Consider the following 21,590-nt stretch of genomic DNA (forward strand, 5'->3'; position numbering starts at 1 on the left):
TTCCCCCCTTTCTCACCATTCCTCCCAGGCGACTTTACAAATACTCTTTATTCACCTGGGATGTATTGTGGCATCACACTGAACAAATCTACAAAATCTCATGCCCTATTCAACGTTCCATGTACTTATGCTGTTCAATCAACCTGTCCATATAAGTTCTATTATAAATAGTACAAAAATATAAATTTTGTACAAAATAAGCATTTTTTTGCTTCAGTCTCACACAGAAATTGAAGTTTTAAAATATGAATGACCATTAATTTTCAACACCCTACAATATTGACATTCCTTTGTTCTTTCTCATGAAAAAACATGCTTTGATTTGTACATTTAGTCACTATCATTGTACACTACAGGCATTCCTAGACTATATCATCTCAGTCTTTATCGTCTACCTTTCCTTCTGGTTTCATATGTGCCCCCAGCCTTCCTCCATCATTCTCACATTCAGTTCATTCGGTGTACTTACATTACTGTGCTACAATCAGGTAGTATTGTGCTATCCATTTCTGAATTTTTATAATCTGTATCCCTTCAGCTCCAATTACTCAATATCTACCCTATTTTTATCACCTGATGACCTCTGTTCTTAACTGAAATTCTCCAAGCTCATTCATTAATGTTAGTTCATATTAGTGAGACCATACAGTATTTGTCCTTTTGTTTCTGGCTAATCTCACTCAGCATAATGTCCTCAAGGTTAATCCACATTGTTACATGCTTCATACTTTATTCTGCCTTACAGCTGTGTAATATTCCATCGTATGTATATACCACAGCTTGTTTAGCCATTCATCTGTTGATAGACATTTGGGCTGTTTCCATCTCTTGGCAATTGTAAATAATGCTGCCATAATCACTGGTGTGCAAATGTCTGTTTGTGTCCTTGCCCTTACGTCCTCTGAACAGATATCTAACAGTGGTATTGCCGGGCCATATGGCAATTCTATACTTAGCTTCCTGAGGAACTGCCAAACTGCCTTCCACAGTGGTTATACCATTTGACATTCCCACCAACAGTGGATAAGAGTGCCTCTTTCTCCACATCCTCTCCAGCACTTGTCATTTTCTGTTTTATTGATAATGGCCATTCTGGTGGGTGTGAGATGATATCTCATTGTGGTTTTGATATGCATTTCTCTAATAGCCAGGAAAGTTGAGCATCTTTTCATGTGCCTTTTAGCCATTTGTATTTCCTCTTCTGAAAAGTTTCTGTTCATGTCTTTTGCCCATTTTGTAATGGGGTTGTCTTTTTGTTGCTGAATTGAACAATCTTTTTATGTATTTTGGATACTAGACCCTTATCTGATATGTCATTTCCAAATATTGTCTCCAATTGTGTAGGCTGTCTTTTTACTTTCTTTTTTTTTTTTTTTTTTTTTTTTTTTTAAAGGAAAGACAGAGAGAAGGAAGGAAGGATAGAAGGAAGGAAGGAAGGAAGGAAGGAAGAAAGGGAAACATCTTTAAACATTTTCTTGTTTTATTGTATTTTGTTTTTCCGTTTTTTGTTACATGGGCTGGGGCCGGGAATCGAACCGAGGTCCTCCGGCATAGCAGGCAAGCACTTTGCCCGCTGAGCCACCGCGGCCCACCCCCTTTTTACTTTCTTGACAAAGTTCTTTGATTCACAAAAGTTTAAAACTTTTCCTCTCTTGATCACTGCAAATGTTTATTGTATTTTCATTTTTCAATTTCCTCCGTTCTGGTAACTCTGGTCTCTTTTTTTGGAATTCCTACTTGTTAGATAGATTTGTTGGATCAGCCCTTGTTATGTTTTAATTTTTCTCCTATTTTATATCTTCTTGTTTTTAATTCTATATTTTTAGAGATTTTCCTAACTTTATCTTCCAACCCATCTATTAATTTTATCAGTTATAATTTCCTAGGCCTCTTATTTTCCATACATTATTTATTTCAACATACACTTGTTGTATAGACATCAAGTCTTACGTTTCTCTCTGCTTCCTAATTAGAGTTTTGAGTCTTAAGCTCTCCTCTCTACTTAAATTTCTTTGGATCTTACTGAATTGGTCTTTTTTTTTTTTTTTTTTTAGATCTTGATCTTTTTCTCTCAAGTTACAGGTGTTTAATCAAATGCCTGTTGATCTTTGGTTGCATATTCATATTTTCAAACAAGGCAATGGAAAGGCTAATAGGAGTTCTATTCTTAGCAGTTATTTGTCAACTATCAGGAATTTTTTTTAAGAGGAGGAGACAACCAAGAGGATATTATTACAAGACCCCTCTTGAATTCTAAATGTCAAAAGGTGGAGTGCTTTACTGTCAGGCAACAAAAACCCACACTAGTCAACAGGTTCTCTTTGCTTGGTTTATGCTTTGGCAATTCTTTAGAGAAACCTCCCACACTCTTGCCCCTGCTCTGTTTTTCCTGGAGTAGAGGTGAAAGCTGTTAAATGCCTAATGGCCTTCCATCCAGTGAGGGGGCAAGAAGGTGGAAGGAGAGAGACAAAGGCTATTATAAAAAAATCTTCAATTAATTCCTTCATTTTTCAATATCACCAATTTCCATTCTCTACTCTTGATTTTATCATCTTCTTTCTCATTGTTTTTATCTTTTTTCGGCCCTGTGCCAGCTTGAAGCTATTATGCACCCCTAAAAAGCCATGTCCTTTAATCTTCATTCAATATTGCTGGGAGAGATCTTTTTGATTGTTTCCATGAAGATGTGACCCACCTAATTGTGGATGGTAACTTTTGATTAGATGGTTTTCTTGTGGATACGTCTCTACCCATTCAAGGTGGAGCTGTTTAATGGAGCTTTTTAAGAGGGAGCCATTTTGGAAAAAGCTTTACAGAAACCAGAACCAACAGAATCCACACAGCCAGAGACCTCTGGAGACCAAGAAGGAAAACACCCCTGGGGGAGCTTCACGAAACAAGAAGCCAGGAGAGAAAGCTAGCAGACGTCGCCACGTGCCTTCCGGGCTGAGAGAAATCCTGAACTTCATTGGTCTTTCTTGAGTGAGGATAACCTCTTGCTGGTGACTTAATTTGGACATTTTCACAGCCTTAGAACTGTAAACTTGCAACTTAATAAATTCCCCTTTTTGAAAGCCATTCTGTTTCTGGGATATCACATTCCAGTAGTTTGCAAATTAACACAGGCCCCTACCTTTGTCCTGTGGAACATACTTTAAAAAAGCACAGTTTTGGAGGATACTGAGTTTAATTTCTATTCTTTAATGAAACTCTCAATTCCGCTTATATATTTTGAGACTTCTTATAATCCTTGTTGGATATCATCTATCTCCCTTTAATTCTGCTTGTTTTACCTGTGCTATCTCATTTCTTGCTTTATAAACTCCATTTCTAAAAAGTACTAGAGATATTTTTTCTGATTTCATAGTTTCCTGGAAAAAATATTTTTAAAAAGCATCTGATCTATCAATGCAGCTAATCTACTATGATCTCTTTCTTATTTTTGTTGAATCTTTTAATAAGTCTTGATCCACCTGGCATATAGTACATACTCTATTTAAATGTCTATTTAATACTATAATTAAAAATAAAAATGATGATTATTGCTAAAAATCATAAATTTCCTTTTTAGTCCTTTCAAGCTCCAACTTTTTTAAATGAGAAAACATTACTTACTATCATGGGCCACAGTCTTGTTGTTGCTCTGCTTCTTATAGCCAGTGTGAAACACTATGATTTCAGAGTGGCAAAAAGCTTCCTTTCTACCCCACAGATCATGCTCCTTCATGTTAGCATTTGTGATGTGGTTCTGCCAGGCAAGTCTCCACTGAATTCCTAGGGATGCTGCTATTTCCCAGTAGGAGGGATAGGACTGGCCCTGTGCCTTGGTCCCACTTGCTCTATCTCTAACAGAATGTCCCAATTCCAGCATGACAGTGCTCTTCCTCCATGGTTTCCTGCACTGGGAACAGGTCATTTCAGCAGGGATCCTCCAGGGGGACTGAGATACCTGTCATGAGGCTAACCTACCAGGTTGTTCTCCCTAATCTATACTCTGGATGACCCTCTCTCCCAGACTTATTCATTAATTTCACTAAACAAATACTTATTCGCCATCTCCTAGATGTAAGAAGTACTGCAAAAAAAGACATTGTTCTTATCACAAAAGCAAAGTCTTTTATTCCTCCAGTACACACAAACTGTACTGTCCCTTTCACTGCTCTTGAATAATTTCTGAATTGTATGAATTCCTGAGATACAAACAACAACAACAAAACATAAAGACTGATTTTGTTCTCAAGGAGCTTCCAGTCCAGAGAACAGAGGTGGGTGAGTAGATGAGTGGGGTATGTGTCAAATGTAAAACAGTATAGGGTAATAAAAACTATAATTAAGAGTTAGCCAAGCATGCTCTGGGGGTAGCTAGGAAGAAAAGTTAACTCAGAATAGGGAAAAGAGAGGAGGGAGGACAGAGAAAAATTCCAACAAGATAAGACATAGGCGCTCAGTTTGGAGCCAGCTCAGTTTGGAGAATATGTCTTAAACAGCAACTGTTTTCCATTTCATGTCTTTTCCAAACCTCCTTTATGCCACTGGAAGATTACTGACAGTTTTGCAGGGTGGTATAATGATGTACACCAATATTGTGGGTCCTTCATAATTCAGAACAGGCCTGTGGCAAACAAAACCCAGGCATACTGTTTTTTATGCATACCTCGTATTTCATGGTAAAAAATCCATCCCCTCCAATGCCTTCAAGGGCAAAGGCCTGTACAATCGGCCATTTCTCCACCACAAACATATCAAATATCTGCAGGTGACCTAGAGGAATCAAATACAACAGCATGTATCAAATACCATCCAGGATATGACAGTCCAAACCTGAGCTAATGCAGTTAAACAGGCATCATTCTCACAAGATCCTCAAGGCCTCAACTGGAAAAATAAAGAAACAGATACAACGGTTAGATATCGAAACTAGAAATGTCAAATGAAACCCAAGGAAAATTTAAACCACAAATAAGTTATGCAAATTCAGATTTCTCTTCAGTATTTTTTACATTTTGGTTTCCTAAGTAGGCCGCATGGAAATAAATATGAAAATGAATAAATAGATAAATAAACAGTGGCATATTTCATCTAACTTGCATCATTTAGTAGACATAATGATTAACAGACCCAAACTTGGCTCCTGTCCCTCAAGGACCATTGCCAAACAACTTCCTCAAAGGAAAATTACCAAATAAAAAGTTTTCCCTCCTTGTAACAATAGCTTCAATGTAAAAGGTTGTTTATTTTAAAGATATAAACACTGCTAAACGTGATTTTTTTTCTGTTTTTAAAAATAATTTTTGACCCTTGCTATCATATTTTTTATAACAGATATTCAGATTACTATTTCTAATTACCAAGAGGCCCCACATCTATAGTTATATACAATATATACTTATGTACAATAAGTGATACAGATTAGATGTCAACTGTGTTAAATTCCTTTTCTACTCTTCTACCTGACCATATATGGCCTATTGTATTGCTGTAGAAACTTCACAATTATGAATAAAACCTTGAATAAGAAGATTCCCCAAATTTTCATTTTGCTTGACCACTGCTACTTCTTCAAATGAATCAACGGGTATGCCAGCTGAATGCCTCCACTGAAAAGATTAAGTAGAAAGATTTGATTCACCCACCACCCCAAGCCAGATTCCAAAATGGCTAACTGCCAGATACGCACCCTGGGAACTGTAAGGAATGCCAATTTTACTACAGTCTCGAACCATGGCCACAAAACTGGCAATTTTAAATTCTTCTGCTGCTTCCTCATCTTCATACTAAAGAGGGAGATTGAAAGGAAAACAAGTCCTGATGAGACATCACACAAAGTCCTCCAGTTTGTCTGAGTTATTTCAATCTATAAATGACATTTATAGAGGACCCCACCCAAGGGGGTGTTTCCAAAGCCAACTTTTTGTGTTTGCTGGTCAGAAACACTTGTCATTCCCTTACCTTATGCCATACATAAAACAACTCAAAATAGATCAGTCTTAAATGTAAGAGATAAAACCTGTTTTTACAAATCCTTAAAAGTTCACATGGAAAGAAGGTTTTTTACTAATATCAGGACATAACTTCCACGAAATTCCAAATCCCAATCTGATTTTCAGCCAAACCCTTGAAAAAGGCCAAAGGAAAAGAGAAGGAGATAAAAAAATCCAACCAGGGAAATGTCACAAACTCTCCTGGAGCAGTCTTCAAGCACTATTCCTGACAGATGGGGCTCAAGCTGGTGGCAAAGATACAGATGTCATGCTCTCTGCATAACAGCAGGCCCACAAGTCTACTACTAGGTCCAAATTTGAACAGTTTATTTTGCCTCCTTCAGGCACACAATTCATCTCTAAGTTAGCTTCAGACTGAAATATGAAACTTTCTACTTAAAACAAGTAACTGTTTTTGTGTAACCATACTCTACAATTTGACTTTTTGGGGGTTTCCTGTTTCAGATCAACACTTTCCTGACAGAGTATTCTTAGAGTATCTCTAAGTACCTATTCTATCTTTTCTCCTCACCTCATTTTCAGTCATGCAGTGGAAATGCAGATTTCTCCAATGTGCCACATATGGTAAAAGATAGCGATAGTTTACAGGATTACAGTACAGATGGACACTATCTGATTTAATCAATATAATGGCATCTGCAAGAAAAAAATTAAAACAAAAGTAAATTCATCAAAGGCATTTTCCTTAGACATTTTTTGCCCACAAAAATAGTACGGTCATTAAAACTATTTTGGAGACTGTGTTGGTTTGAAAGGATGTATGTCTCCTAGAAAAGCCATGTTTTAATCAAAATCCCATTTCATAAAGGCAGAATAATCCCTATTCAATACTGTATGTTTGAAACTGCAATCAGATCATCTCCCTGGAGATGTGATTTAATTGAGAATGGTTGCTAAGCTGGATTAGGTGACATGTCTCCAACCATTGGGGTGGGTCTTGATAAGTTTCTAGAGTCCTATACAAGAGGAAACATTTTGGAGAATAAGAGATTCAGAGAGAGCAGAGAAGAATGACATAGCCACGAGAAGCAGAGAGTCCACAAGCCTGCGACTTTTGGAGATGAAGAAGGAAAATGCCTCGTGGGGAGCTTCATGAAACAGGAAGCCAGGAGAGAAAGCTAGCAGATGATGCCTTGCTCGCCATGTGCCCTTCCAGTCGAGAGAGAAACCGTGACTGTGTTCACCATGTGTCTTCTCAGATGTGAGAGAGACCCTGAACTTCATCAGCCTTCTTGAACCAAGGTATCTTTCCCTGGACACCTTTGATTGGACATTTCTATAGTCTTGTTGTAACAGGGACATTATTTCAGCGTTAGAACTGTAAACTAGCAACTCATTAAATTCCCCTTTTTAAAAGCCATTCTGTTTCTGGTATATTGCATTCCAGCAGCTAGCAAACTAGAATAGAGACAAAGTAACAAAACTCTAAACTGAATATTATTTATTTAATTAAGAAACATGTTTCAAAATGACAGAGAACCTTTGAGTGCTTCCAGCAAAGGATTTCCTGAGTCATATGAGATGCTCCCACCACTGAGGCCCTCTGATTATAGCAATGCAGCCACAGAATAAATCAAAAGAACAGCCCTCAGCTACTCAAGCAAAGTTCTACAGTCAATTCTGTGATACCAAACTCAACTGGTACTTCACTGCTGAGATAAATACCAAGTGAAAACCCCACAACCTAAAGCCACTGAGGCAGGAAATCAGCACAAAATCTAGCCAGTGACTAGTTCCCCTGAGACATCAGCATCTACAGCTCCTGGCTGTTGTCTCATTTGGCTCACGCAATCACGGACCCAAAGACACCACTGTCTGTTGGCTTTGGTAAAGCTACTGGGTAGGTGAAATTAGTACACAGGAAAGGCTGGGAGGAAAGAGGTAAAGACAAGTGGAAAGGTTTCTACAAATGGATCAGTAGCTCACAGATTTAATGAATAGACATCAATGTTGGTGGGCCAAGTAAATAAAGCAATCCCAACTAAACCAACAGAACAGCCATGGAACCATGCAGGAACAATAGAGCAGTGTGATCATGAAAAAGAAAGTAGTCATCCTTTCAGGAGAAAAGTATGGCTCCTCAGGAGCCAGGGCTATCAGGCCTCCCTCTAACAAGATAAGCCTACAGAAGCTGCTGGAGAAGGCATCTGGAGTCAAGAAAGGCACACGGGGTCAAGAAGCATCTGATTCAGCAGGTTTAGGGCACTGCCAACACATTTACAGTGTGACAGACCACACTCTACAAAAACAAAAGTCTAATTAATATTGACCACATCTAACTACACAGCTGGGTAGCCTCGTGGAATAAAGCTCCATCATGTTGGCCTTTTAAGCCACCCTGATCTCCACATTGGTCAGGCCCAGGGTATTCTAGGGAAGTCTGCCTGGAGCAGTATCTTCCCTGTAGACATTCAAATCAACCCTAGAGTCAAAGCATGGAAAAGGGGCCCCTTCTCACGTCTCAACACACTGGGCTCCTTCATACACACTCTCCAAAGAAGGTTTGTCCTGAATTATTTGTGGACTGCCAAATGAGGTGGTAAGAGTTTGATGTCACTTGGAGAGACAGGGATTCCTGCATATATTGTACTCTACAGTAATGTGTAATCTACCTCAAAGAATTAGGATCTTATAAAAGACATGACACAGCAGTTAATGAACCTAATTAAGCACTCTTAGTATCTCATAGGACTACAATGTCATCGCTTATGAGTAACTGTTTAACAGAGTACATAGGAAAAGGAAGAAAGTGTTGAGTGTTGGGAAAATATATAAAATACCCTAAGTTTATTTTTAAAATAAATCCCTGAGGCTAGCCTTTTTCCCTCTCATATAAGTAGAAAATAAACTGTAGAAGCATTAATCTATTGATCTCAGCTTTTTCACTTCTTGGATTTAAAAAAATTGGTTTATTAATTTAGAGGAAAATGATAATTTCTGATTCTCTAAATGAACTAGCAAGAGTGATTCTTTTCCAACCAGGAGATGCTACACAGTGTAAGGGAATTATTTTAAAATTCAAAATCTGAAATCAAATATGGATTGAAAAAAAATAAAGGAATAATTACAGCCAACTTTTTATTTCCTAATAAAAAGGAAATATTAAGAGTAAGACTTTACCACAGACGAACTTTCACAAACACTAGACCAGGTTTTCTCAATCATGGCACTATCAACATTTTAGACTTGATAATTCTCTGCTGTGGCTAGCTATTCTGTGGATTGCAGGTTGTTTAGGAGCATCCCTGGCCTCAACCCACCAGATGCCAGTAGCACACCTCTCCAGTTGTGAAAATCAAAAATGTCTTCAGACATTGCCATATGTCCCTTGGGGAACAAAACAGTCCCTATTTGAGAACTGCTACACTAGATTCACAGCAAGGTTATTTCAACATCAGATGTTCGCTTTCATGTCTCCCCCAGCTGCTTCACAAAAGCTGTCTGTCTCCTGTCCAGTTATATTTATCTATCTGTGTCTCCTGACCCATCTGGCAGAGAAGTCATAATGCTAAATATGTAATATCAGCAATAGCTCCTGGGCAACAGCCCACAGCAGCATCAACACAGGATGAGTTTCTCAGAGCCAAAGAAAAGGGAATGCAAGCAGAAAGCCTGCATTGTAGTCATGGGCATCGTTGTGAATTAAAGTCACATAGAAAACAATTTCCAAAGCCATAGCAGCAGAAAGGGTCTTTGTTTCTAAACTGAAGTTCCATATGAAGTCTTTCTCGCAGGCACAGCCTGCAAGCAAGCTCATCTTGACTCACAATTGAAAGTGCTTTCAAAGGACAACAGCACATAATCTGAAACTTCCAGAGTGTAAAGGTAGCAGGCAATTAAGAGGAAATCTAGTACTCTGTCAAGAAAACATCAAGACAAGCACTGATGTTTACTTTTCTCCCTAAAATCTTATTTATCCAGTAAACATAATCTGAAAACTACTTGTCACTCACTACTTATATTCTTTAAAGCATCAGCAAAGAAGAAATGTTTTTTCCCTTATTAAAAAGACAAAAAATTACTGGGGCTTAAGGGGTTTAGGGTTATTTTAAATTTGATCACTTCTTTTTCCAGAAAAAGACTAAAGATAAGGATTTGAGGGAATAAATCATCTACTCCACCCACACACCCATCTTTACCAATATATACTTACCATCTAGAACTTCTTCAGAAAACCCCGTTTTCTCAAAATCACTGGTATTCTGATTGTACAAACCAAACAGAAGATAATTTGCCAGTTCTCTGCAACCTTCATTGTACCTACTATCGATTCCTGTAAAGCAAAGAAGGCTATGGTCAGCTATATTGTACCATGGGGTACAAATAAGTCCCAACAAACTTCCCCAGCTCAGCAAAATCCTGATGGTTAAATAAAAGCCAGAACCTCCGATTACATTCATGCCTGAAATCAAATTAAGCAACACCCTTCAGGTCTCAGCCTCAAGTGTCCTTCCTAAGATTCCAAGATCTGAGATAGGTGAGACAATCAAATGGCACAGATTATTGAGCCTGTGAATTTCCAAAAAGGAATTCTTGAGGATAGATGGAACCAGAAAATATGGTCCAATTCCTGCCACGACTGGTTACAGACCTTTGAACACTATCAGTAAGATTAGGACTAGAGTTCAGAAAAAGATTTCCTTCACAAAAAAAGTTTTACCAAAACATAAGGGACCAAATAAAGGCAGATTCAGGTAGGTTGAAAAGAACCCAAAAAAGTGAAGATGAAGATAAGTGAATGGAACCACATACACCTATCATTTCACTAATGTTCAAGGTCTAGCACTGTCTTGTATTCTGGTGTACAGGGGTGAACATGCCTGAAAACGGCCCTCAGAATTTTCAGTAAAGTATTATAGGAGCAAGTTAGAAACAGATAAAAAGGAAATTAAACAAGAACTGTGTTCACTATGGGCTCTCAATGCTTCTAGCAGATATACTACCAAGTTCCGAGTTTCTGTGAAAGCCCAGAGCTTTGGCTAATGGGTAAGTGTCATGGTCAGGTTCATGTGTCAACTTGGCCAAGTGGTGGTTGGGCAAATACTGGCTTGTCTGTTGCAATGAGGACATTTCATAGAATTAAATCATGATCATGTCAGCTGCATCCACAGCTGATTCCATTTGTAATCAGCCAAAGGGGCGTGTCTTCTGCAATGAGTGCGGCTTAATCTAATCACTGAAAGCCTTATAAGGAGGATTCAGAAGAGACAGGCTCTTCCTGTTTCAGCTGGTGAGTCTCTCCTGTGGAGTTTGTCCAGACCCTCCATCAGAATCGTCAGCTTCACAGCCTACTCTGCAGACTTTGGACCCTGTGTTCCTGCGGTCACGTGAGACACTTTTATAAATCTTATATTTGCGAGTGTTCCCTGTTGATTCTGTTTCTCTAGAGAACCCTAACTAATACATCTTGGCACCAGGAGTGGTTCTTAAGAAACAGAATCTTAAAAATGGGTTTTTATGAATGGTTTTCTACTCTGACTGGACTCAAAGACACTAAGGACTCTGATTCCCATAATCAGAATGACACTCCCAATCCATGGAGTGAGTTGGCAAAAGAGATAGGCAAAATATCACCTTTCAATTCTTCTAATGCTTCGCTTGTATGAAGCCAGGCTCTGGGGGATAATGTTTTGACACCTTTACAGAGTTTTGTAGAAATAAGAGGTATAGAGATGTTGGTTGGTTGTTGTTAGATACACTGGCTACATTAAGGGGTGAAAGGGATGGGCTTAAGGCCTCAGACAAGAAGCTTAAGTGCCGTGTGAAAGATATAGAAGTTTCTATGAGTATCCTGAAGGAAAATCTTATTTCCTGTAGCTGTAGACTTGAGATCTCTGAAAATCAGACTCAGAATCTTATTGTTAGAGTAGCAACTTTACAACGTAAACTGAAATCTCAATCTTGCATGGTGTCTGCCATTAAAGTAAGGGCACTGATTGGAAAGGAGTGGGACCCAGAAAAATGGGATGGTGACATATGGATTGATAATGATGTAGGAGGTGAGGTTGAAACCCTAGATCATGCTGAGTCTTCTATAGATAACCCTGTAATAGTTTGCCCTGAGGACATAACCGCCCCACCTCCAGCCTGCCTTGAGGAGTTGGCCACACAACCTCCCCCTGAAGGGATTAGCCCTAGAATGATTAATCCTGTTTCACCAGATAAAATTGCAAATGAATGCCCTGAAGCAAATGGGTTGGAAGATATTTTTAATTCTTTTCATGAACCACCCCTACAACCCTTCATTTCCTCCAGACCTATAACTAGACTAAAGTCCCAACAGGTCCCTAAAGGTGAGGTACAAAGTATCACACATGAGGAGGTACGTTATACTCCAAAAGAACTGTGTGAGTTTTCCAATTTATAAAGACAGAAATCAGGGGAATATGTGTGGCAATGGATTTTAAGGGTGTGGGATAATGGTGGGAAGAATATGAGGCTGGATCTGGCTGAATTTATTGATATGGGCCCACTAAGCAGAGATTCTGCATTCAATGTTATAACTCGAGGAATTAGAAAAGGTATTAACAGTTTGTTTGGATGGTTGGTTGAAATGTGGATCAAAAGGTGGCCAACATTACCTGAGGTTGAAATGCCAGAACTGCCCTGGTATAATGTAGATGAGGGGATTCAGAGGCTTGAGAGATTGGAATGTTAGAGTGGATTTATCATGCAAACCCTGCTCTTACACCCCAGGAATGTCTGGAGGATGCACCTTTTATCAGAACAGTGAGAAATAAATTTGTGAGACTAGCCCCATTATCCCTAAAGAGCTCTGTGGTTGCACTTCTCTGTAGGTCAGATATTACTGTAGGAACTGCTGTCACTGAGTTGGAATCCTTAACACAATGGGGATGACACGATCCCAAGTTGGCAGAAGCCAGGTGGCAGCACTTAATCGCCAAAGACAGGGTAGACGTGGCTAATACAATAGACAGAAAACTCAAAGCAGGCGTCAAAATTATATGACGCGCAGAGATTTGTGGCATTGGCTAGTAATCTCATAGGATACCTAGAAATACAATAGAAGGGCAGTCTACTAAATTCTTGTTCAAGCTGTATAAACAAAAGAGTTCTAGGTTAAGTGAACAGAAGTCTAACCTGAATTACAAAAACACAGAGTCACGGCCCCTTAATCAATTTCCAGGCTTGAAACAGTTTACAGACCCAGAGCCCATTGAATGAAGGGGAGGCCAGGTCCCTTTGGGGGAGAACCCTGTTACACTGCCACAAATTTATACTGTTAATCTTCCTCCAAGCCTTCCCCAAAAGACCGACGGCCTTTTACCAGGGTAACTGTGCATTGGGGAAAAGGAAATGAGCAGATATTTTGGGGATTATTAGACAATGGTTCAGAAGTGACATTAATTCCAGGGGACCCAACACGTCACTCTGGACCACCAGTCAAAGTGGGGGCTTATGGAGGCCAGGTGATCAATGGAGTTTTAGCTCAGGTCTGTCTCACAGTGGGTCCAGTGGGACCCCGGACCCATTCTGTAGTTATTTCCCCAGTTCCAGAATGTATAATTGGAATAGACATACTGAGCAACTGGCAGAATCCTCACATTGGTTCTCTAACTCGTGCAGTGAGGGCTATTATGGTGGGAAAGGCCAAGTGGAAGCCACTAGAACTGCCCCTACCAAGCAAAATAGTAAATCAGAAGCAATACCGTATTCCTGGAGGGATTGCAGAGATTACTGCCACTCTTAAGGACTTGAAGGATGCAGGGGTGGTGATTCTCACCACATCCCCATTAAACTCTCCTATTTGGCCTGTGCAGAAAACAGATGGGTCTTGGAGAATGACAGTGGATTATCGTAAACTCAACCAGGTGGTAACTCCAATTGCAGCTGCTGTTCCAGATATAGTATCATTGCTTGAGCAAATCAATACATCCCCTGGTACCTGGTATGCAGCTATTGATCTGGCAAATGCTTTTTTCTCAATAGCTATTAGTAAGGACCACAAGAAACAGTTTGCTTTCAGGGGAAAGGTCAGCAATATACTTTCACTGTCCTACCTCAGGGGTATATCAACTCACCAGCCCTATGTCACAATCTTGTCCACAGAGACCTTGATCGTTTCTCCCTCCCACAAGACATCACATGGTCCATTATATTGATGATATCATGTTGACTGGACCTAGTGAGCAGGAAGTAGCAACTACTCTAGATTTACTGGTAAGGCATTTGCGTGTCAGAGGATGGGAGATAAATCCAACAAAAATACAGGGACCTCCCACCTCAGTGAAATTTCTAGGTGTCCAGTGGTGTGGGGCGTGTCAAGATAACCCTTCTAAGGTGAAGGATAAGTTGGTGCACCTGGCCCCTCCTACGACCAAAAAGGAGGCACAACACCTAGTTGGTCTTTTTGGACTTTGGCGATAACATATTCCTCATTTGGGTGTGCTACTCCGGCCCATTTATCAAGTGACCAGAAAAACTGCTAATTTTGAGTGGGGAGCTGAACAAGAGGAGGCTCTGCGACAGGTCCAGGCTACTGTACAAGCTGCTCTACCACTTGCGCCGTATGATCCAGCAGATCCAATGGTGCGGAAGTGTCAGTGGCAAATAGAAATGCTGTCTGGAGCCTGTGGCAGGCCCCTATAGGAGAATCACAAAGCAGACCCTTAGGATTTTGGAGCAAAGCCTTACCATTTGCTGCAGATAACTACTCTCCTTTTGAGAAACAGCTTTTGGCCTGCTACTGGGCCTTAGTAGAGACTGAACACTTAACCATGGGCCACCAAGTTACCATGAGACCTGATTTGCCTATCATGAGCTGGGTGTTGTCTGACCCACCAAGCCATATAGTTGGGCGTACACAGCAGCACTGTACTATAAAATGGAAATGGTATATATGAGATAGAACCAGAGCAGGTCCTGAAGGTACAACTAAGTTACATGAGGAAGTGGCCCAAATGCCCATGGTTTCCACTCCTGCCACATTACCTTCTCTTTCCCAGACCAGAGCTATGGCCTCTTGGGGAGTTACTTACAGTGAACTGACTGAGGAAGAGAAAACTCGGACCTGGTTTACAGATGGTTCAGCACGATATGCAGGTTCCACCCGAAAGTGGACAGCTGCACCATTACAACCCCTTTCTGGGGTGTCCTTGAAGGATAGTGGTGAGGGGAAATCCTCCCAGGGGGCAGAACTTCGAGCAGTGCACCTGCTTGTTCATTTTGCTTGGAAGGAAAACTGGCCAGAGGTGCATTTGTATACTGACTCATGGGCTGCTGCTGATGGTTTGGCTGGATGGTCAGGGACTTGGAAAGACCATATTTGGAAAACTGGTGACAAAGAGGTCTGGGAAAGAAGTATGTGGATAGACCTTTCTGAGTGGGTTAAAAACATGAAGATGTTTGTGTCCCATGTGAATGCACACCAGAGGACGACTTCAGCAGAGGAAGATTTTAATAATCAAGTGGATAAGATGACCCGTTCTGTGAATACTAGTCAGCCTCTTTCCCCAGCAACTCCTGTCATTGCCCAATGGGCTCATGAACAAAGTGGTCATGGTGGTAGGGATGGAGGTTATGCATGGGCTCAGCAACATGGACTTCCACTTACCTAGGCTGACCTGGCTACAGCCACTGCTGAGTGCCCAGTGTGCCAGTAGCAGAGACCCACACTCAGCCCCCGATATGACACCATTCCCTGAGGTGACCAGCCAGCTACATGGTGGCAGGTTGATTACACTGGACCACTCCCTTCATGGAAGGGGCAGCGATTTGTTTTAATTGGAATAAATACATACTCTGGATATGGGTTTGCTTTCCCTGCACGCAACGCTTCTGCCAAAACTACCATCCATGGGCTTACAGAATACCTTATCCATCGTCATGGTATTCCACATAGCATTGCTTCTGATCAAGGAACACACTTCACAGCAAATCAAGTGCGGGAATGGGCACATGCTCATGGAATTCTCTGGTCTTACCATGTTCCCCATCATCCAGAAGCAGCTGGATTGATAGAATGGTGGAATGGCCTTTTGAAAACTCAATTACGGTGCCAACTAGGTGGCAATACCTTGAAAGGCTGGGGTAATGTTCTCCGGGAAGCTATATATGCTCTGAATCAGCGTCCGCTGTATGGTGCTGTTTCTCCCATAGCCAGGATCCATGGGTCCAGGAACCAAGGGGTGGAAATGACAATGGTACCACTCACTATTACCCCTAGTGATCCACTAGGAAAATTTCTGCTTCCTGTCCCTGCGACCCTGAGCTCTGCTGGTCTACAGGTTTTAGTTCCAATATGGGGAGTGCTTCCTCCAGGAGAAACAACAATGATTCCACTGAACTGGAAGTTAAGACTGCCACCTGGTCACTCTGGGTTACTTATGCCACTGAATCAACAAGCCAAGAAGGGGATTACATTATTGTCTGGGATAATTGACCCTGACTATCAGGAGGAGGTAGGACTGCAACTACATAATGGAGGTAAAGAAGAGTTTTCTCAGAATATAGGAGATCCTCTAGGGCGTCTTTTAGTACTACCATGCCCAGTGATTAAAATCAATGGAAAACTGCAACAATGCAATCCAGGCAGGACTACCAATGGCTCTGAAACTTCAGGAATGAAGGTTTGGGTCACCCCACCAGGCAAAGAACCATGGCCAGCTGAAGTGCTTGCTGAGGGTAAAGGGAACATGGAATGGGTAGTGGAAGAAGGTAGTGATAAATATGAACTGCAACCACATGATCAGTTACAGAAACAAGGAATGTAATGCTGTTTTGTTTATGTTATACTATTTAAATTGTAAGATATCAAGTTTAAGAATGAATATTACCCAAGGATTTGCACCCTATTCTGGAGAGATTTAATGCGTTTTCAGTTATATGCAGGACAGCTGAGTACTGTTAGAAAAAAATGTGTTTTATTGTTTCTTATTTATAAATTAGGTATGGTTTAAGGTGGTATGTATAGTTGCCAAGTTGACAAAGGGTGGACTGTCATGGTCAGGTTCATGTGTCAACTCAGCCAAATGGTGGCTGGGCAAGTGCTGGCTTGTCTGTTGCAATGAGGACATTTCATAGAATTAAATCATGATCATGTCAGCTGCATTCACAGCTGATTCCATTTGTAATCAGCCAAAGGGGCGTGTCTTCTGCAATGAGTGCTGCTTAATCTAATCACTGAAAGCCTTACAAGGAGGATTCAGAAGAGACAGGCTCTTCCTGTTTCAGCTAGTGAGCCTCTCCTGTGGAGTTCATCTAGACCCTCCATCGGAATCGTCGGCTTCACAGCCTACTCTGCAGATTTTGGACTCTGTGTTCCTGTGGTCACGTGAGACACTTTTATAAATCTTATATTTGCGAGTGTTCCCTGTTGATTCTGTTTCTCTAGAGAACCCTAACTAATATAGTAAGAGGGCTATGCCAAGAGCAGGAGGTAGCTATCTATGTAAGGCTAAGAGGAAGGGCCTAGAGCAGAAGAAGCTCCAAGAACAGAAATATGGCTAGAATCTAGCCATATTCTTTCCCTAGAATCTGGTAAAGAGGACTGACATTGGTCATTGAGACCAGAGAAAAGTCAGAGAGGAGGCTAGGGGTTGCCTGTGGCAGAGGATTCCTTTCTCAGCTGAGATCAAAGCAGTAGAGCCCTATTCTCTTCCATCTAACACTTCAATGATGGGAGGGGTGAAAAAATGAAAAGCAGGAATGGCTGGCTCTATCTAGGTTCCAAAGTCTAAAGAGCTACATGGTTAAATAAATAATCAGTGAGCTGGTAGGCCTGGCCTTAACAAATTCCCTTCTAAGGGTTCCAGCTACACAAATTGTCATATTGGTATTACCAGGCCCTTTCACTCTGGCCATAGCTAACTGGACCCTGGCTAGACATCTAACCCAAGGCTAGCTACCATGTATAGCTTGGCTATAGCCCTTGAGATCACCTGGTATAGAAACTCCTGACAGAGATGACTATGTCTGAATCACAGAGCCCAGAGCTTTGCTCTGATGTCTGGACTTGAGACAGCAAAAGAACTAATTGGTAGCAAAGCTGAAGACCCAGAGAAGTAGCAGGCTGCAAAGGCTTTTAAGTGAGCAAAGGCCAAGGGAAAAGCAGAGATCTTACTGAAGGGTGACCCTGTTGCCAAGGAAACTTTGAGATCTTGGACTGGAGTGGGACACGATGACCTTCAAGTTCCAGATCCATGAGACCTCACAGCACAGATATTCCTGGCTGGGAGGCCTGATCTCACAGTGACCCACATTTTCCTGGCAATCCCAAAAGGCCCCTGAGGGTAGCGACCTGAGTAAATCTACCCTGTGTAACCAACAGAGCAGCAGCAGGGCTCATTCGAAATGATACATGTGTCAAGAGAGCAGAGCAGGTTCTAAACAGGGAGGGCTAGGTGGCCAGCAAGAGGATCGCTAGAGCTGATGGGAGATGAGACCATGGAGGCTGACTGAGACACTATATAGGATACGAAAGTAGCAAGAGGCTAAGGGAGATGGAAAGGGGAAAACTAATGGTGTAAAGGACTGTTAGAGTACAAGGTTAGCAGAGGACTACATACCTATCAGAACTGCTAAAATTAGAAAAGACTTACTATGTAAAACAAAAGGCAAAGAAATTATAGAACACTGTAATCTAGATGCTAAGACGGTTTCCCATGGAAATAGGTTAACAATTCTAATACTGCTATATATGTATCCTGGAATTAATTTAGTGAATGGATGGTGGGAGCAGGTTTCTCATTTTTGGAGTGAAAATTTACAGATAAGCAGGGAAGGAGGCTAGAATGACCTATGCATTAATGAAAGAGAACTGGCAACTTAAATATAAATTCATTTCTAGCTTAATACAGACATAGAAGATTACATATAGAAATATTTATAGATATGTATATATAAATAGGTTACCATACACATATATATTTCCTTACTCTGTCAGGTGAAAAGGCCTAGAAACAAAGACACCCCAATAGCAACAAGCACTCCTAGTATCCAGATCATGATTTCTAATACTGTTCACCAGCACTCCTTGGAAAATGGTAAATTCTAGCACTAGGGCAGGAGATACACAAGATATACTGGAGTGTCTTGTAGTGACAAAAAAAATTTTAAATATTAAAAAAAAACTGATGGGGGCAAGTCAAAGGGATAGAGGAGCCAACTGAAACAGCTCACAATAGCCAAAGCTGAAAGAATTTGGGCAACAAAATAATGTCGATAAATGTGTGAGAATATACAAATTCTCCCATGTGAAGAATTCCAAATAATTTATTCAGAAACTCTCCCTCTTAAGGCAGAGCAGTATAACTCCCTGCTCCTTAAGTGTGGGCTGGACATAGTGATTTCTTTCTAAAAAAGTATAATATGAAAAGGGGAAGAAGAGTAACTTTAGAGTGGAGAAACCTGGCAAACACAGTTTCAGCAGGTGAGTAAGGCCAACATCAACGATGATGAATCATGCTGAGAATATGTACCCTTGATAGCGGATGATGAAAATGGCACTTTACCTTTATGGTCTTTCAACCAAAAACCCATTATCCCAGTCAAATGAAGACAAAAACATGTGACAAATCCCAACCAGAGGGACAACATACAAAATACTTGACAAGTACTCCTCCAAACTGTCAAGGTCATCAAAAACAAGGAAAAAAGAGAATCTGTCACAGTTAAGAGGAGTTTAAGGAGACATGATAACTAAATATAAGGTGGTATGCTGGACGGGATACTGGAGCAGAAAACGGACATTAAGTAAAACCTAAGGAAATCTGAAGAAAGTATGAACTTTAGTTAATAATTTTGAATCAATACTGATTAATTTTAACAAATATACCATACTTACGAAAGATCTTAATAATAGAGGAAATTGGGTGCATAGTACATAAAACTGTACACTTCACAATTCTTCTGTAATTTTAAAACTATTCCAAAAAATAGTTTTGTTTTGTTTTTTTTAAAGATTGACCATGACTAATGTTTGTGAGGGTATACAGGAAATGGAACTTTCATAAACTGCTGGTAAGAATGTAAAACGGTACAATCACATTGTACATCAATATTACAGCCTCATTATCTGCAACAGATTAAACCTTTAAATGCAAATGCCCCTCAGTAGGTGAGTGGGTAAACAATCCATGCTATATACATGCAATAAATACTATACAGCAATAAAAAGGATGACTCTCAAAATAATGATACTAAGTGAAAGAAGTTAGACAAAAACAGAGCACATACTGAATGATTCCACTGATACAAAAATCTAGGAACTGCAAACTAATTGTATAGGAACAGAAAACAAATCAGTGGTTGCCTGGGCAGTGGGGGAGGGGCAGAAGAGAGGGATTACAAAGGGCACAAGGAAACTTCTGGGGACGATGGATATGGGTGCACTATCTCGGGTGTGGTGGTCATTTCACATCTGTATACATATGTTAAAACTTATGAAATCATACACTTTCAATTTGTATAGTTTATTATATATCAGTTGCATAACCATAAAACTGTTAAAATTTTAAAAATCAGATTATAAGGCTCTGAATAGTTAGAACGTTCCCTACACCATAACTAAATGACAATATTAACATGGAGGTGAACTAAGTCACAGTAACTAAGTAGCCTATTAGGGTTAGAAGGCTAGATTAAACAAACAATTTAGAGTTGCTAAGGCAATTCTAAATACCTAGAAAACCTTAGAAGCTTTTTAAAAAATGTAAGTCCTTCACTGATTTCTTGATTCACTTTCATATAAAGCTTTCCTTGTCCAGAAGGTTTATTAACTTTTACCTTTATACTCACTCCCAATTCCAAACACAAATCTGTGTTCTCATAAAAACAAAACCATTAATCCCATGACATTCTTGTAAATTGGTCCTTTCTCAATGTTTCAGTATTCTGTATTCAAATAGTCTACTTGATTAATTTTATGCTGCCTGTTTTTACTAGATTAAAAATAATAGCCTAAATACAGAAGCAAACAGGTAGTTTTATTCATGGGTTAATTCATAGCAAAGAGAGCCCTCACCTTCCTGATAGCTGTAGCTGGTGAGGGAACCCAGTGAGCTGGAAAGGTACTTGTGTGAGCATCTAAAGCCTCTGGCTTGAATTCTAGGTTGACCATGAACTGTATCTCTATGGAGACTCACCAACTTCTGGGCTGAGTGAGTGGTAGAGCAAACCTGTCCAGCTCCAGAGTCCATGTTTTTAGTCACTTTGCATACTGCCTCTCATAAATTTAAATGCAAATGTTAAGTGAAGAAACAAAATTATGCACAGACTAACAGACAAAGGACAGACCAGAAACTGGTAGCAGTGTTTGCTTCTGGGAAGGAAAGTGGGTGGTTGGTGGGCAAACCGTCTGACTTAACGCTTCTCTGACTCAATACTTTGGATATAAATGAAAATGAGATAAAGGATGAGATCAACTTGAGTCTAACATACAAAAATCTCAGACATATTGTTAGGTGAAAAGAAAACAGTTAACAATAGTATGACAAATTTCCATTTTTTTTTATAAGATACAGTTGACAATGTTATCTTTGAAGAGGAGGACTTGGTATCTGGGATGGTTAAGTCTTTTAAATATGTATTGTCTAAATTTCTTAATTATGTGTTTATTTTTATAATAAA

General features: G+C 40.1%; 1 protein-coding gene across 1 annotated transcript in view; it reads right to left on the reverse strand.

Annotated features, from left to right (window-relative positions):
• The window catches only part of DNAAF9 (dynein axonemal assembly factor 9), a 189,849-nt gene that overhangs the window by 143,180 nt on the left and 25,079 nt on the right, over positions 1 to 21,590 (reverse strand). Inside the window, exons 3-6 of the mRNA XM_077156837.1 lie at positions 10,156 to 10,275; positions 6,514 to 6,638; positions 5,678 to 5,774; positions 4,655 to 4,761 (exon numbers count right to left, since the gene is read on the reverse strand). Coding sequence (XP_077012952.1) covers positions 4,655 to 4,761; positions 5,678 to 5,774; positions 6,514 to 6,638; positions 10,156 to 10,275 — 449 coding nt within the window. The remainder of the gene's footprint in view (positions 1 to 4,654; positions 4,762 to 5,677; positions 5,775 to 6,513; positions 6,639 to 10,155; positions 10,276 to 21,590) is intronic.

The sequence above is a fragment of the Tamandua tetradactyla genome, chromosome 1 (genome assembly GCF_023851605.1).
Source record: "Tamandua tetradactyla isolate mTamTet1 chromosome 1, mTamTet1.pri, whole genome shotgun sequence".
Lineage (NCBI taxonomy): Eukaryota > Metazoa > Chordata > Mammalia > Pilosa > Myrmecophagidae > Tamandua > Tamandua tetradactyla.